General features: G+C 36.1%; 1 protein-coding gene across 1 annotated transcript; it reads right to left on the bottom strand.

The window, feature by feature from the left end:
• Positions 1-515: 515 nt before the first annotated feature.
• Positions 516-18,130, bottom strand: SSX2IP (SSX family member 2 interacting protein). The gene is made up of 14 exons (XM_088526025.1): positions 18,085-18,130; positions 16,282-16,415; positions 15,431-15,597; positions 14,991-15,191; positions 14,698-14,808; positions 13,303-13,438; positions 11,607-11,682; positions 11,354-11,525; positions 7,514-7,664; positions 5,797-5,933; positions 5,216-5,389; positions 3,549-3,660; positions 1,655-1,775; positions 516-1,413 (listed from the first exon to the last, which is right to left on the bottom strand). The coding sequence occupies exons 2-14, from the start codon at positions 16,322-16,324 to the stop codon at positions 1,332-1,334; spliced, it is 1,683 nt and encodes a 560-aa protein (XP_088382151.1). The 5' UTR covers positions 16,325-16,415; positions 18,085-18,130; the 3' UTR covers positions 516-1,331.
• Positions 18,131-18,365: the final 235 nt, after the last annotated feature.

Below are 18,365 nucleotides of genomic sequence, written 5' to 3'. Positions count from 1 at the left end.
CCTTGGATTTTCATTTTCATTTATGTCTTTTTTTATGGCTAATTTTTCAGGGAGTCCAATCACAACATTACATCCAATTCTGAATGTAAGGCAATTGCAGCAATTCATTTTCAACAGAGGACTCTTGAGCTTTGGACTTAATTTCCTTTCTATTACCTTGATAAGGAGAAAAGTTTCTTAGGTACCTTCCGAAAGGTCAGCTACACTAGGGCAGGACCTACACGCAAGCATTGACAAAGACATGAGGATCCAAAGACGAAAAGAGGGACTTATAACGGACAAGGAAAGAAAAGTGCACAGGTGAAAGGTACTTTGAAGCATCTCATTTTGGCTACTTTCATTAGGTTATAAACAAAGCGGATTTCCCTAAGACTCCATCAAAATAATCTGGCATCCACTAAGAGGAAAAAAAACAGAAGACAAAAATAGCACCAAACGTTTGTTGAGGTAGTGGACCTTAGCTCTAAAACCCAGATAGCTTAAAAAATTAATGCACATAAAACACAGAATCAGAGTTTCTTAGAATAAACTTACACATTTATTGTTCAGATATGTTTGAAATAATTTGTTTCCTGACTGAAACATTGAAAGTTCTAATGCATCTGTAAACTGAGTATCACTATAAAACAATTTAAATTACCATGTAAAATAATATAATGGATGCATGTGTTTCATTCATGGCATCTTAGCATAATCACTTACTTTGTCTATTTACAAATATATAAAGATCTTGCACTTAAAGTCATCTGAAATATCAAAGAGGTATTTTCAAATCACGCAACTTAATAAATATAGAACCTGTTTTGTTAAAAATCTACAGTATACTGTACATTCAAGTTGAGGCAAAAGAACTTTTAATATCAGTTACACTTGTGACATAAATGAATGTTTCCAATAATTAAACAAGTCCTAAAAGTGCTATCTCTGTCTGTAATGAAGTATTAGGATTGTGTGTTTCATTACAGCTAAAGTTTTAAACCATTGCTTCATTCACAGAATCAGAGCTTCTGTTACTAGAAAAATATCAAAGCTTTTATATATTTTTAAATAAACATCTTTCAAGAGTTGCAAGAAAAAAAGAGGCAAGAAATGGTCTAAAAAATAAAAGCCATGTGCACACACATACACACGCACACACACTTCAGATCACCACATAATCCTCTAGAAGGATAATCAAACTCACAGCATTCCATTTCACTTTAGAGATGTGTTCATATACTTATTCTAACAAAAACAACAGGCAACCCTAGGAAGTCTAAGGCAGTTGTTCTATGTGCAAGTTTCTACATAACAGAGTGCCAACTCCAAAAGCTTTCCCATGACTTTGTGCATTATTCAGTTTCTTCTTGGTCACTTCCCTCCCACTGTTTTAGGTTGTTGTCTCCAGCAGGTTTCTTTGATGCAGCATTGGAACTGTTTAAAAAAGAAAAAAAGAAAAGTTACAACGTAAGCAACAATACAGTCTTTTACAAATTAAGGTACAGACAGAACCACAATACTAAGATATTATGATTACTATGATGTTTAGCATGTTTTGCTATGTATCAGTCATAAAGCCTAAGCATTTTTTAAGTTATGACCAGTGTGTCCCTACAGTTTCCATGAATGGTTTAATCAAAATAATGACCTGCAATGACGTATCTGCAAGAGATACCTGTTTTGTGAAATACACTGAGACGTCTGGCAAGGTTCTGCTGGAACAGGTACACTCAACATACAGTGAGGTTTTCTTTGCTGAGATGTGGAGTTCACTAACCGATTGCCTTGGTCAGAACCTAAAAGCAATGTGCATCATCAAAGATATTAGAAGGAAAAAAAAAATATATATATATATATATATACACACACACACACACACACATATATCTCAAACTACAGTGCACTTAAAAATATCTGAAGGACCAGATTAAGTAAAAACAAACCAATGCCTACTGTATCTATAATGATAAATCTCACAAAATTTTGCACTGGAATGGCAACAGAAAGTATGCTTGAGGCTACTGAAATTAAAAATTGCATTTATAAATTTCAAAATGAGACATTCAAACATGCCCTACTGCAAGTGGTCACATCCTAGTCAAGTTTAAAGTCAGTCAAATGTAAAGCTTCTTGCTTCACAATTTAAATAACTTTTTACTCAGGTGAAAAACAAAAAAATTCAGTATGCATGCAAAAAAGCTAAAGAAACTAACATTAACATGAGTACTTACTAACTTGTTTGAATACAGAACAAAGTAATAATAAATTAGATTCCTTAGCATTTATATGACCTAATTTAGCAATCAGTAAAGACAATAGAAAGCCTTGGTCAAATGTGGCATGACGAGATCCTTTCCTGTCAACCTTTCTTCTTTAAATTTCAAACTCTTCATATATATTGGCATAAAAAAAAAAGAATTATTCTGTATTCTGAAGTATTTACTGTAGCTAAAGAACTAAGTATTTAGACTGATGTCATAAAAATGAAAATTTAATTTTAAAAACAAATCTAATGATAATTTTGGGAGTAATATCCAAATGGTTGTGTTAGCATTTTTCTTTTTTTCTATTAGTATTCTCTAGTTGCTTAAAAGATGGGATTCATAAGACTGAAAAATACAATTTAGAATATACTGCATTAAATGGGTCCAGAAATACTAAAAATCAGAAACAAAGGAAATTTCAAATCAAAAGCTTTGGCATACCGCCTTCCTAAGTTATTCACAGAGCATTGAATCAAGTCATTCTTCATGAGTAATATCCCAATAATCTCAATTCTGTTTCTATATAAACATTTTCCAATTACAGCAGACCATTTCACACCTACAGGAAGCATACACAGGGCCTATAGGAATGGCAGATGGAAGAAAGGGGACCCAGAGCAGAAGTAGTAGGCTACTTTATCTGCCAAGAATACATACTCACACATCTATATTTACTTGCCAGCTGTTTCACATATTTATCTTTATATGTCCCTACAAGAGGAATCCATATAATAAAGACTATTGTTACTTTTTCCTTTTTTATTTTATTTTTATTATTTTTCTCCTTAAAAGTAGCCAAAACTCAGTGGTGAAGAGCAAACACCACATGTGCCTATTCAAGCATTTGGGTGCAGGAGGAAAACAACTTATCAGATATAAAGAAAAAATGCAAGAGTTATAAATATTTAAAATAAGAGTCATAGTACAAACTATAACTATGCTATAAAATACTTACATAGACATATTTTATCATCTTTTTGAGTAAAATTATTCTCATATTAAGATTAGAACTTTGAAATTGAACTGCCATATATGCCCACATTTAATTCAGTAATTCCAAATATTCTCTGCTCTTAACAGCTCTGTTTTCATGCATCTGACATGTTGCCCTGACAGATACAGATATATGGTGCAATTTGGTTTTGGTGGCCTCCCCCACCAGCTCCCAAAGAATAGTTTGATTTTTATTCATATTCACATCTGCACATTACAGAGATGGGGGATCTCTTCAGGTTACAGAGAGGAGGGGGAGAGGAGGAAAGGAAAAAAAAGATTACTGTAACATAATGTAAACGGAATACTTGCTTCCTAAGAAGGCACTTGGAGTTGTCGCATTTTCAGAGTGCTTGTAATCAGTAGTCATACTTAAGAACTGTTGTTTCAACCATGCTCCTCTATCTTCTTCAAAAGCCTTTCTCTAGGAAAAGAAATGCCACTTAAATTTATGACAAGAGGAACAAGCTTAATCCACACTAAATTGATGCTATTTTATCTAAAAACTAAAGCATAACATATACATATATTTAAGAAGAGCCAGAAGTTTAACTAAAAATTACAGCTATGTGAGAATCTTTTCAATCTCACAAGGATTAGCTGAAGGGTTCTTTACAGACCAAACGCCACCGTTTGCTTCACAGAGATCCAACTAACCCTTTCATTTCAGTGTTCCTGAGGCCTTTCACACAGTCACACTACCTTCTGGACATTTTTTTTTTTTTTTTTTTTTTAAAGCAGTGCAGAACTATCTCTTAGAAGTGTAGAAGAATCGTCTAACTCTGAGCTCTCTTAGATGAAAGAAGAAAAAAAAAAAAAAAAAAAAGGAAAGGTTGTTCACCCTGCTCAGCATTCTGTCTCCAACAGCAACCACAGGAGATGCCACTTAGGGAGAACATACGAACTGGGCCAATTTCTGTCCATTCCCCCCAAAATTCCTCCAAAGTCACTTGATTAGAGATGTCAAAGATACTTTCCTGGTTCTTCCTTTTGGCATCCATTTGTGGATGGTCTGTTTAGGAGTTTAGCCAACTGCTTTTTGAAGCATATTGACTATCTCCACAATCTCTTGCGGGAGCAAAATCCAGACGCCCACTAACCAGTGAGTATAAAACTATCCTCTTTTATATGTTTTGGACTAATTTCCAGCCAGTTTCAATGAGTGCCCTCTAGTTCTAATCATGAGGGATTTTGTGAAAAACAGTAGTGCTTTCACCTGACCAACTGAATCCACAGTGCTTAAAAACTCAGTCCCCTCCCCCCTCAACCTTTTCATCTGCATGTTAAAGCAAGTAATTCTGTAAGAAGTCAAGCTGTAAGAAGTTCCTTCTCTCTTTCTTCAATATACTTCTGTCCTGTCATATCTGTACCATCATAGCTTTATGACCACTACATAACCATAACCTGCCTTCCCTAGTAAACCTGTAATCCCCTTCTGTGTCCTTCATACCCTTGGCCCTAACTCCTGGCTGGACAAAACTGAACAGATAATGTCTCTACTGAGCAAAAGGCAGCAGTTAATTTGGGTTTCTGCATAGCCACCAATTTTCACGAAAGTCTGATATCTTTGAAATCTCAGACACTCAGCCAAATGTGGCTAAAATTTGCACAGGCCTTTTTTCTTTAGAAAACCAAGCTAAACAGGATCCAATTTCAAGTAAAAATAAATGGATTTTTTTAAATATCTAGATGTTTCTAAAGCCGAGACTGATAACAGAACAGACTACTCCAGTTAAGGTAATTGTACTTTCAAATTTACATTTGAAAAAAACTCTTTTTTAAAATACCAAGAGAATTATCTGCTATACCGTGCAAACAAAAATTTTGCACAGTAAAATGAGAAGAGTGAGCTTGCTGCACAGAGATGTTAGCAAACAGATATCACTGAATGGCTGTGCCTTATGTAGTTTCACTGCTACAACACTAACTCATCTTCCATATGAGCTCTCTCTTCTAATACCTTTCCACTTCTCTAATACCTCAAGTCCTAATCTAATAGCAGCTTCTGTAAAACTTCGTCGTTCTTTCTCAAAATTCTTTTTTTGTTCTCGAAATAGTCTCCATTCTTCCTGAAGACGCTCTCTTTCTTCCAACAAATAACAGTCTTGTAATAACAGCGTGGTATCATCATCACATGGAGACATAAGCTGCTGCTGCAGACAAAAGTATCAAAAAAATTTAGGAATTACTATTAGGTTGTGCAGTATATTAGATTCAGTTTTATTTGTAGTTTTATCAAAAAATCACTATGTTTAACATAGAAACTCTGCCATAAATAGAGGGGGGAAGGGAAGGGAGAGTTTGTGGACAGTAAACAAAATGACCCTGCTCAGGCATCAGCTTTCCTAACCTCTGTTTATTTCCCAAATTCTTCCTACCAGGTTTGAAGTTATAAACCTACAAACTAACCTAACTGAAACGCTTAGAACTCATGTCAAACACCAAAACATTTTATTTAAAAAGGATTCTCAGTGAATAGAGAAGTGCTCAGAGAGGGAAGAAGCCCATTGAAGAAAGGCTCAGATTCACATAACAAAGATAACAAATGAAAGCCTGCTACCTGTAAGAGTTGTTGCTGCGTTTTGATCATTTCCTTACATTGCTGAATTTCTAACTCTAGCTTTTCAGTTTCCAGTTCATGGTCTTCTCTTGAAATTACATCTTTGTCATTCAAAGCCCCTGAATGTACACGAGACACTAACAGGGGAGAAAAAAAGAAAACAAGAAAACAAAACTTACAAACAAGAAATCCCTCATTACTGGGAGCAATTGTAAAAATAAATAAATAAATAAAGTTATATTTGTTTTTCTGGAAAGACAGAAGATAATACATAGATACAGTGGATTCAAAATTACTTCTAAAAGGTAGAAAACCAGGCTTGGTACTACATATGTAAATCAGGCATAAAATCCAGTTTAGAAAAATGGCAATAAAACTCCTTCTAGCTGTTCTGCATTCCCTGAGGTATCATGAGTAGCCATGAGTCTGCGTTGCAATAAAGGGTCATGTATATTTAAGAATTCTCATTTCACTGATTATTTAAAAGAAGTTGGGATAACTGAGACTTTTCACTCACATGCTATTAACTTTATTCTTCTGATGCCATTTTTGAAGGGCATGTGTGTTCATAAAAACATGATACCAACTATATAAATATATATACACACACATAGATATATGCATGTATTTTTGCACATAAAGTCTTTGCATTCTTCATGTTCTGTGAAAGATAAGAAAGGCTAACAGTCAGAACATCACACACATTTTTTATCCCGTCACGCAAGTGATTGAGAGAAATAAATTTCTTGAATTATATCCCACATTATCTTAATGCAGATGTGGCAACATATTGCTATCAAAGGTACCGTTGTAAGTCATATTTTGAACGTCTGATGTCCATGTTTGAACCTTAACTGAATCCTATAGGACTAAAAATTGGTCATCTGCATAAAATAAAAAGATCAAAACAACACAACTGTAAGAACTTGAAGCACTTTTCTCCTGCTACTTATAGCTGTTTCAGTTATTTACACCAATCAAGTATTAACTCAGAGCTTGTGTTAAATTTTTTTTCCACAATGTAAACATTTTAAGAAAGATATTTTCTTGCAGACCATCTGCTCTTTCATTTGTAATTGCTTGCATGACCTTCTCAGTCTCGTTCTTGACTGCAAATACCCCTGTGGTAGCAGCGGCATTTGCTTACATGGAAAAATAATACTAGGAAAGAATTTTATATATTTTTAGCTGTCTTTTAATGCTGCTCAACAGCTGGAAATAAGGAGAGTTCAGCACCATACCATCAGCGAGTTCACTCTAGAATGTGAGCATGAGCCTTAGGAGCTTGGCCATGGAAAACCTGAGCTCTTAAAAGGACTTAGATTTATTTTGCTAACAATTACTTCTAGTTGTTATATCTGCATTACTTGTACAGCTCAAATAGCTGGACTAAGACAACAATAGTAGTTATTAAGGCGTCTTCAAGAGAAAAATAATTATTTCTCCAGAAAACTGTCTTCTGCATCAAACTGACTGTGTCGTTTCCCAGGATAATAGGCAGGCTATACAATTACTTCCCTAACGTCCCTCAGTTAAAACTCGCACAGAAAATTCCACTCAGAAGTCCTGTAGAAAGTCTGCTAGATCATAATCCTTCCATTTTAGTTCCCTTTTAGCTCAGGCTGATTATTTAGTCGAGCAAAGCCTAAAAGTATGGTATCCAAAATGGAATTATCAGTAACAATGTGCATGCATATGCAATGCAGCTGAGCATCACCTTGGTTATCCAGTTTTTCAACATGATTTTTCAGCATCCTCCACTGCTTTCTAATGCTGTTGGTAAGCTGCTCTCGCACAGTTTCACAAGACAGTTCCCACATATTCTCTTTATTTAATTCTCCAATATCCTCTTCCAAGTCTGACAGTACCTGTAAGAGCACAAAGAGAGTCCACTGCAAACCACCCTAAGTATTTACTTACCTATTTATGTATATGAATTTAATTAAGTGAAGAAAATAAGAGTCTTTAGAGCTAGGAAAGATGTTTCCATTCAGGAAAACTTGGGTGCCAGGGATGGCATCCAGGAAAACTTTCCATCCAGGAAAACTTGGGTTCCCTGACGGCAAAAAGCCCAAAAGACAGAGGCAGACGGTCCCCAAACCTCCAGCACAGAGGCAGAGCATCAGCTACAAGACACAAACGCATTTCACTCAAACACATCTTCCAGCCACGGAAGTTCAGATTACTGACAAGTCCTGCTGCCAAACTCATGCCCGTCCAAGTCTGCTGCAGAAGCCTGGGCTCACTATGCAGCGCGGACAGGATTTAAGGTCGTCTCAGAGCAGTTTAGATCCAAGTTAAAAAGCCGCTTAACTACCTGGCAGAGCTGGGTCCACTCCTCCCCAAATCCTTCTAGCCGTATGTGAGTAAGAAAAATGGGATGGGAAATAACAAAAAATGACAAATTCAAAAGGGGCAATAATATTTCACCTACAGATACAGTAACACTATCTTCTAAAGCTGGAGTTTAGGACATCTCAGAGCAAAACAATATCTAAAAGAGAAAATAATATTTTTAATATTTTTTGTCATTACATAAAGAAAGATTTTCTTGCTTCACTTGCACAAAAATACGCTAACACAATGAAAGTCTAATCTGCACTAGACCTCTGGATATCACTATGATAGTATTACCATTTTTAATGTGAGCTTAAAAGTATCTTAGTCACAAACTCTGCATTCCAATAATCTCACTTTATTCCATATAAGTAACAGAGATCCAATCACAGATGTGAACAAGGACTGCAAAGTATGACCGAGGCAATTTTTTTTAAAGCCACTATTAAGTTACTCAGACAAAGTCTTACCTTGTCCATTATTGCATAAAATTGGCAAAATAACACAGGCTATAATTCTCCTACACATAACTTGAGATGCTTACATTTAATGTAAGCAAGTTTCTGTGATTCCTGCATTACTGTAAATCAGTCAAGAGTCCAGCTTCCACTGTCAAAAAAAACTACAGCTCACCAAAAATGAATCTTGTAACAGCACATGCTGCTTCTGACAGAACTCGTGGCAGGAGAGATGTTCTTGAACACCAGCCTCTTCACCAGACCCACTAGCAGATGGTTCTGAGGCAAACAGACCCTGACAAAACCCTGCCTCACAGCCCGATTTCTGGGGCTCTGAGGGGCTCCAGGATTTTCTGCCCACAGCACCCAGGGCCCCTGCTCTAGGGACAGCAGCCCAGGAGCTCAGCTAAACATGGGCTCTCAAAGCTTCACCTTTGGGAACCAAGAACTGACTAATCCAAACAAGACAGTTTCCAAGGCTACTTCGTTCCAAGATGCAAAGCAAGGACTGGCCTAGTTGGTTTCGTGCCTGGCATTTTGGGAAGCAAAATAATGATTGGTATGACTACATCAGCAGCTGCCACACTCCAAGGCTCACGCTTTATTTTAAGAATAAATTAGCATTTCCAATAAAAATATTATGGATTTTTTTTGCTTGCAAGAAATTGAGCACAAGTTTGGTTGTATACCAAAATGTGAAAAAAAAGGTCACAAATACACATGAACTATCAGGGGTTATGTTTTAAATAGAAATTTCTTTTCAGACATTCACAAAGCAAATCAGTCCTTCTAGATGAAAGATTAATCAATATAACATCAGTGTGGGATAACTGCGAGTCTAATTCATTTCAAAACTCAGCTAGAATTCTTTTTTTTTGCTGCAGCATTTTTGGCTGTTTTTTTTTTCCTTCCCTGTTTATATGAACTTGACAAATGAGGGAAAAAATAAGCAGTCTGTCACAATAAAGGCAAAACAGTTAAAACACAAGAGTGCTTTTAAATACATGAAATTAGAGAAGGCATGAAACAGACTAAAAAGTATATAGCCTTACAACCCTGCTCAAATAACTACACTTCAGACTTCTAATACTACACTTCAGCATCTAATAATTACTTCCTTTATTATTCTACTAGAAATCAGTGTTGTCTAGTCAGTCATTCTTCTAAGTTACGTTAATTAGTACTACTATGACTCATTGGAAGAAAGTTTCAATGCAGGCTTTTATTAACAGACTAATAATGCTGCAATAGCTATTATTTTCCAATCACTTGTCTTAATCACTCAAGAATGGTGTTATTTCACAGGGCTAAATGCCAGTTTTTCCCCAAGATCACCTCTGTATGCAAGCTCACACAAGTCCCATTGCCATCACTACATTTTCACAAGCAAACTCAAGTTTATGCCAAAACCTGCTGGCTTCCCTGTAGTCCTAACTAGCAAAAGGTCCACTTAGAGCACAGAAATCTAAGTATGTTTTCTACCGTATGCTATACCCAAGACCTGGCTCCAGATGATCACTCCATTTCACTGAGTGGTAATAATGCATTAAATCTGCTGATTTTCAACACAAACTTTTAAAGCAAAGGCAAGTACATTGTATATCAGTGAATACACATGGGAATCACTCTGTGGTGCCAGATGTTTAGTGAAGAAGAATTTTTGTGCCTACACAAAAAAAAAGAAAGCACTGGACTGGTTATTCCTACACAGAACACTGCAGCTGGCAAGATTTACCTGTGATAGCTCAGAAATATAGGAAGTAGTAGGTCAACTCTATCTGAACAGCAGGCCTTTTGAAAGAGCGAGTACTGAACTCTATAGAAGCAACACTATGTGAGGGTGCATATATACATGTTCTCAAATAATGATGTGCTATTTTCTGTAACAGAATAGCTTCATAGCCTGTTTTGTAGGGCATTCATATTCTCCTGCTAAATAGTTTCTTACTTCTACACCATCAGTCTTGAATGATTCCTAGAATCTAACCTGTCAGTTTATTTTCTGTTTCAATTCTTGCTGATGACCGACGACCCTCTTTCTTTCATTTCTGAGGGGAAGCCCACTTCAACTTCTAGATTATCCCCCTCAACTTTGGCACCAGAACAAACTGTGACTTCTCACAGGGAATTCACAAAAAGAGTAAATAAACTCTCTGCTAAACAAAGAACATACTGTTTTCATAAAAATGAAGTATCCTGTGTAAACAAAGTAATACTTAGAGCCAGGAAACAAAAAAAGAAACTCAAGGCATTTTACTTGGAAGTCAGCTATTTTCCTAGAACATATCAGCATCTCCATTAAAAGAGTTAATAACTCATCTAGTCGGTGGACTGTAGAAACTCATCCTGATTAGCAGGGTTTCCTGACCCAAGGGTTTCTATGGGAAGCCTTTTTTCCTTCCATAAGCACTTTTAAATTAATTTCAAAATCTTAGTATGGAAAGCAGACAACATCCAAAATGCATTGTTATTACAGAACTAAATACAGGTAACTACTATATCTAAAATTCATTTAAAATAAACTTGCAAGCTTTCCATAGACTGACCGGGCAAAATAGACTGGAAATTATCCAAAGGCAGAGGCAGGACATTTTAATAAAGGATAAATGTCAAGCACTACACACGATCTAAAATCGACTGCAGGTCTGGCAATAGTGTATTTAATCACTCATCTATGATCAAATGACTCTAGCAAGCACTCTATCAAGCTACGCACAGATTTAATTTTAACTGCATTCTGTGATTCTATGAAGAATACTTACTGGTCCATCCTCAGACCTTTCTTTAGGTTTCTGCTTCTGTGGCGGGAGAAGTGAAATAATTTCTTTTTTCATTTGCTGAAGAACTTTTTTCAGCTCAGCATTTTCCATTAAAAGCTGCTTTTGGCGTTGTTCATAATCATTTAACAGAGCTTTGTACATTTCTTCTTCATTTCTGGAAGCAGAAATCTTAAACTAGCAACATGATAGCCATGACATGTTTCAATTAACATCACTGAAACAACTATGAGCTCACCTGGCTTCCGTCTTATCAGTCCTCCATGCACCTCTCTTCCCATCAGCTCTACCAACATAATTTAGAACATCCATAGCTACAGACAAAAGAAGATGTTTCAAAGCATTAACCAACATAAAAATATGTAAATATTCAGATTATACCACATTTACCTGTTTACATTTGCATGTAATTGTTGTCAAGTGACCATGTTATCTAAATATCCCCTCAGCCTTCAGACACATGGGAGACTATATTGACCTGCTTAACTAAGCTAGAGTGAGATAAGAAGAATTTTTTTCTTTTTATCCTCTTCTGGGTATCAATCAGAAAAAGTCATTCTGTCTTATCTTTTGTATACATTTCTTAATGATACCTTCATCTGTACTTTAGCCGTCTATAATAATCGCATATTGACCACACTTGCGGCAATGATGCCAATTTTTATCTCCAGTAAAGAATAGGCAACTTTCTGATGTCTCACAAGCTGTTCCTTAAAGCAAAATTATCTACATACGTTTACAAAAAAATCCCATCAGGTGGCCTAAATTTAATTCCAGTTAGCTATCAAAGAAAAACAAGTTAGAATACAGTTATTTTGTCCTCAACGATACCTGAACTAGTTTTAGCCACCCTGAATCAAGAGCCTGCTCTGAATAATCATTGTTGTGGTCAGGATGAGGCTTCCAGAAACTGAGCTAATGAGGTCAGTTTGAGCACTAATGCTATAATGAGCATTAGATATAATGATTTGCTACTGCTAAAATGCGTGTTCCTGTTTCAGGGCCCTCAACTGCCTCAGCTTGTTCACATGTAGGTTCAGGAAACTACACTGGCAGAAAAGTACTTCAGCACCAACATGAACGGTCTTCTCCTGATCTGGGAGCTAAGCCAAATCAGCAGTGTCACATGTGCAAACAGCTGAGAGGTGCTGGAGCAGGGTGGGGACGGGGGGAAGAGCAGGACTTCCCCTTCTAATGGCAGCAACTCCCCACATCATATCTGACAATGAGATTTCATGTCACATTTGCTGACCCACAGTAATTAAACACTGGAGAATAATGGTGCAAGTACTCCAAAGCCATTACATGAACCACAAAGTACAAAACGACCAAGACGGCTTTTACCATTACATACTGGTGATACTGGTTTTCAGAAAAAAAAAAAACACAAAAAATAACCCACACAACAAATCCAAACTACACTCACACTAAACAGCACTGGTGTCTTGAAAACAATTTTGGGGTGCAGTATAATTATACAGTGCTAACATGATCAAGATTTCTTTTCTCCTAATTTCACATGCTATTCCTGCATTATCTTACTTCTTTTCTAAAATTTCTCCTATCATTAACATGAGTAGAACTGCGTAATTGCAAAGAAAAAAACACAACCTCATGCAGTGCTGCCTGCCGATCAGAAGTGGTGAATGTTATGTAGTATTTAGGACACTACCTAAAGTTCTGTGATGGCAATTGCAAGAAATCAGAAGAGAAACAGCTGTAGTTTACGAATGGATTTCAAGTAATTCTCACTAGTAAAATGTGTTTTTTTTGAAGATTTCCCTGTTAGTTTGTGCTAAACAAACAAATGCATGGAATACACCATAAAAGAACGAAATTAAATATTACATCTAGATAACATTTTCTTAAACAAAACTGAACATTTGTAAACACATAGAATATGTTATTCTGCTGCAGTGAAGTTCACCATTTACCTATCTTTTTGTCCTTTTTGTTCATGACTAACTGATGTAAGCGTTCCTTTAATTTGTTATATTCTCTCTCTTTCCTCTTCATATCGTGATTGTACTGTGTAGCTCTGCTAGAAATTATGTTCTGTAGCTTCTGTACCTAAAACAATCCCATGAAAAAAAAAAAAAAGATATTTGCTTTCAACCTTAAACTAGAGTATGAATACATAACAATTCTTTAAAAGAGTGAAATAATGTTTATATTAATAAATTGTATTTCCAGTCAAAGAGAGTGACAAAAGAAAACAGGACCGTTTTCCAACCCACAGATTCCAGCCTCAGGTGTATTTAATTCAGGGATTTTGATTGCTTTTCTGCAGAAACCATCAACATCAGCAATATATTACAATGCTATAGTTCCTCTAAAGTAGTACTAAACTCATCATCTGCGGACTCACACAAGGAGCTTCTTTGACACCTTTACTGAGTAGAGCTAAGAAAGACATTTTCTGCTTAAGTCAGTAATTAATGTTCAGGATCTAATTTTATTCTAACTCCAAAGTACACTGGTAAGGTTTGCACTAGAAACAATAATAGGCTCTCTGCTCCATTTGGAGAGCAGGATAGGAAAAGGGAGAGTAAGAGAGTATTTTATTTGGTCTTAAAGAACTCTGAAACATACTATACAGCATATTCTTGACCCGTATTATCAAAACCTACTGCAGCCTACTTAAAGCATCAGTTTAAATCTTACTAACATACAGCACTATCAGTATTTTTAGCAGAAACATTAAGATGTTAATTATATAGAGCTAATACTGTGATTGCTAACTGTATGAATATGTATAGGATCACAGGAACCTAGAAGAGAGTTATGCAAGTATGGTATAGGGGACATATCCTGAACTAAGCAAAGTTTTAGGGAGCTTTCTGATTTTGGCTCTCGCAAGAATGCCAAAGTTTGAGGCTGCTCTTCGGTGCTTTTACATTTGGCTGGTCTCCCCTCCTCTTTCTTTTTGCCTTCTGTTCTCCTACACCATAGAAAAAAAATGCTCCTGTTTGTGAGGATTTGAGCAAATGACAAAATTCTGTTACCTTCTTCCACATTTCCATTATTCTAAACCTCCTAAAATAATATTACACTCAAAAAAAGCACAGAAAGCATGAAGAAATTGTACATGTGCTTTCCTTCAATACTCCTTACCATATTTGTAGCTTGAACTCATCCCTTATAAAACCTATTTAATTCAAGTGTGTAAAATGCCAATTTCAGTTTCATGAAAGACATCTGCCAACTGTCTATGTTGAAAGAAAAAAACAAAAAAGCATTCAAAATGAAATTTATGAGATGCCTTGGAAGAATCAACCTACTGCTGAAAATCTATTTAATGATCTACATTGATGTACAACGTAACTCACTTCATCCTTTTCGTTTTTAAGTAATTGGTGGAGATTTCTATTCTTGCTTTGCAGCTGTCTGTCCCTTTCCTGAAGTCCAACTATTTCCCTTTTAGATAATTCCAATTGCTCCTAGAAAAAGTGTTGATAGTTCAGTATTAATAAAATGAATATCGAAAGATTAAAAAAGTCAACACAAAAATACAAATTAAAATTAGCACTGAGGAGAAATACAAGAAAACAGGCACATGAAGAATGTACAATATCAGGTAAAATAAGTGCTGCAAAATATTGGCAGAAATAGCCTCCTCTACCTTTAATTTAGTATAGCAGTTCTGTAAATGATCCATATCACTACCCAGTTTCAGATGCTGCATTTCTACTTCTTCCTGAGCTCGAAGATTCTTGTGCTGCAGTACAAGTAATTCATTCATGCAATTTATGACAGATACTAAGTTTACTTCTTTTCCTTTGGACTCTGCATAAATAGAAGGAAAGCCCAACGTTGTCAACTCCTAGTAAAAGACAAAGAGGGAAAGAGAGTAAGTAAGTGGATCAATCCTTCATAGTTCTCTAGAAGAGAGAAACAAGATACGAGATGGAATCCTATACATGGGGCAGGGCACACAGCAAACCACTATCCCCCACCAACTTTGGCTTCTGAGCATTAAGAAACAACCCTCCCTAAACCAACGAATATTCACTGCCACAACTGATATAATGTTATGTTCATGAACAAGAACATCTGACTTACCCTATTCAGATAGGATATACTCTGTTCAATATTCTCTTCTGTGCAGAAGGCACTGAAAAAGGTGTGCATGCTTTTGGATGAAGGCAGTGGCAAGCGTAGCACTTGTGTGTTTAAGCTTGGGGGAGACATCTTTTTTTCTGAGGTATACTGAAAAATATTTTTGCTATCTAGAAGTTAAAAATATTAAGAATATGTCAGGACTAATCGTTTAAGACGCACAAATTCCTAACTATCAGAATTATTATTTACTGGAATTCAGAAGGTGAAAGTTTAGAATTTCATCTAGAATTCAGAATTTCAGATATTAAGCAGTTGAACTGGATAGGTATACTTTCATTGAAAAGTGAAGACCCAACATTATTTTAAGATATTATAGCTTTTAAATTTTACACCTCCTCCAAGAAAAGGCTCCAGCCTTCCTTCCCAACTGGCTGGCTAAGCAGCACAACTTCCTTTACAGGTGAAAGTTTTGTAAATTTATTAAGAATTTTTATGGAATACATGCAGGCATATTCTTATTCACATTGTGTGTGCTAAAATCTATTGCTATTTGATAGAAAAAGCCAAAAAATATTTTACTCCTTTAATACAGAGCAAAAGCAAATCTCTGAAAAGGGGAGATACTCTGAGAAGCGTGAATTCTTAGAACTTTCATACATATGAAAGAATAGTATTTTTCACTGGCAATTCTGTAAGGACTCAAACCAAAACAAAGCACTGTACGTACTATTCACTATTTAACACTGCATTAAAATTCAACAATGTCCTGTATGAAAAAGCTCTCTCTCTAACAACTATAATTCCACAGGTAAAGTTATCAAATCTTTTAATTCAGAATATTGGCATTTTACCTGATGACGACGCTGGCACAGTAATAGTCTTCCAATCTCCCATAGCAACAAAGACAGGCAGGGTACCTGAGCAACTGGTTCAGCAGTGAATAACTTAGTACAATTGCTGGCTATAGCTGTTACGTAGGCATATCCTAAAATAGCAGCAGCATTTTAGATTAACAGTAGCATCTAATACAGTTAGAAGATTAAAGCAGGCATAACAGAGACACTGCTGGATTTAAACCATGTGAACTTTTCCTACCTCTTCTATACAAATCTTTACACAGCATTTGTACAGCAAGTACAATGAACACTATGTTGTAAAAAATGATGTACCTGTCCATACTTAGCCTGAAACTTAAGGAAGTCTTATAAAATATTAATTTAAGCTAAAATGCCGTGCACACACTAAGAGAACAAAGACTCACTACATAGATAACTTACACCTGCATTGCTGCTGTTTAACATTACAGAAAACACAGGCTGAATATTCTGCCATATAAGCAGGAACTATTACAATAATCTTAAGTAAAATTTTATAAATCCATCTCAGTAGACTTATCTAAGGAAAGTGACAATTTAGGCTCTAGAAAAGATTTACTAGCAGAGAAAGAGCAAAGCACCCTATAATAAACATTTAACTGTTTACATTTAACTCAATCTGTACATTTAGCTAGACTGCCTTCCCTTGGCAAGCTGTTTGTTTTCATCAGCAGTTTTAAAGATTTGCCAAAGCAGCAAGAGGAGAAGCCTTACCCCATTGGCACAGCCACTCAGTACAGCACTGGCCCTCTAGAGACCAAAGAGAATTTGCTCATAAGAGAATAAACTGATTCCCTCAACCTGTCTGCACTTCCCAGTAAATGGCACATAACAGTATTAGCGTATCCACACTGGGAAGGCCAGGCTAGACTTGTAAAATCTGGACAGCATAACCCTTCTGCTGTCACATGAACACCAAGGCTTTGGACAAACAGATAAACTTCTCACCTCATAGGAAAGATGACTCCCTCTTTTCAATTACCAGCTTGGATCAAATTCCAGAAGCAGTTTTAGATGTGCTCTGTAGGTTTTCAGAGCACAGGGATATTCCTCTCCCTCTCCCCCAGCATGCCCTGATAAATGCACTCTGAATAAGGTGCACTGATAGTAAAACCCTTTTTTTTCCCCACAATGATAAAACTCTATCACTTAGAAGAGCAATCTGCTGTCTACCTAAGTGACTAGGCTATTGTGGATGGTCTGTTATTCAAAAAGTCTCCTGAGAATACAAATGGAGGCAGAAAGAATCCTTAGTGAAATGCCAGAGCACAACCACACAACACCCAAACCAGCACCCAGTTGAGAGATCACAGGCATGTTACAAAAGTTTGAGCACTAGAAGATAAAATATCCTGGAAGAGTATTTCTCCGGGTTCACATATTTAACTGGGAGAAAGGTAAATAACTATTACTCAGATGATTTGAAAGCTTATGGCAACTACTAGATTACATGCCAGGAAGTACATATGACAACATGACACACACTAAACATTTTAAGGATCTGGTGGTAGTTCTTGTTTAAGAATTTTGGGGTTTTGGCCTTCTTTCTGTTTGCTGAATTGTTCTTTTAAAAAAAAAAAAAAAAAAAAAAAAACTCCTCTTTTTTCCTGTAGAACCAGATGGCCAGACATGTCTTAAGTGAAGACTGAGCTTCTAAACACAATTACTGATTTCAGGGCAAGAATCCGTAAGGCGATTGCTTCTTTCATCACCTATTTAAATTAACTTTAAATAGGTAACTCTAACTGAAACTAAGGATGAAAAGGACACACTACCTACATTTTAGCTTGGCTTCTGCTGGATCCATCAGATACTGCCCTGCAAACAAAAGGGGAAAAATGCAAATTAAACCACAAGCATATTCTCATTACTGCCACTGCAATCTGCATTCTAATAAGGAATTTCAAAAGGTTCCCAAGAAACTCAAGACATACAAACTCCATTAAGGACTGCTACAGATTCCACAAAAATACTGCTCACATTTCAGATATCCGATTACTCCCAAATAACCTGTTTTTTTATTCTTTAAGAGGTCACATACCCATTGTGAGATCTTATCA

The sequence above is a fragment of the Tinamus guttatus genome, unplaced genomic scaffold (assembly GCF_059628265.1).
Source record: "Tinamus guttatus ecotype Peru unplaced genomic scaffold, ASM5962826v1 Tinamus_guttatus_pri_ptg000242l, whole genome shotgun sequence".
NCBI lineage: Eukaryota > Metazoa > Chordata > Aves > Tinamiformes > Tinamidae > Tinamus > Tinamus guttatus.
The sequence above is the reverse complement of the archived record's forward strand: the minus strand, read 5'-3'. Positions and strand labels throughout refer to the sequence as shown.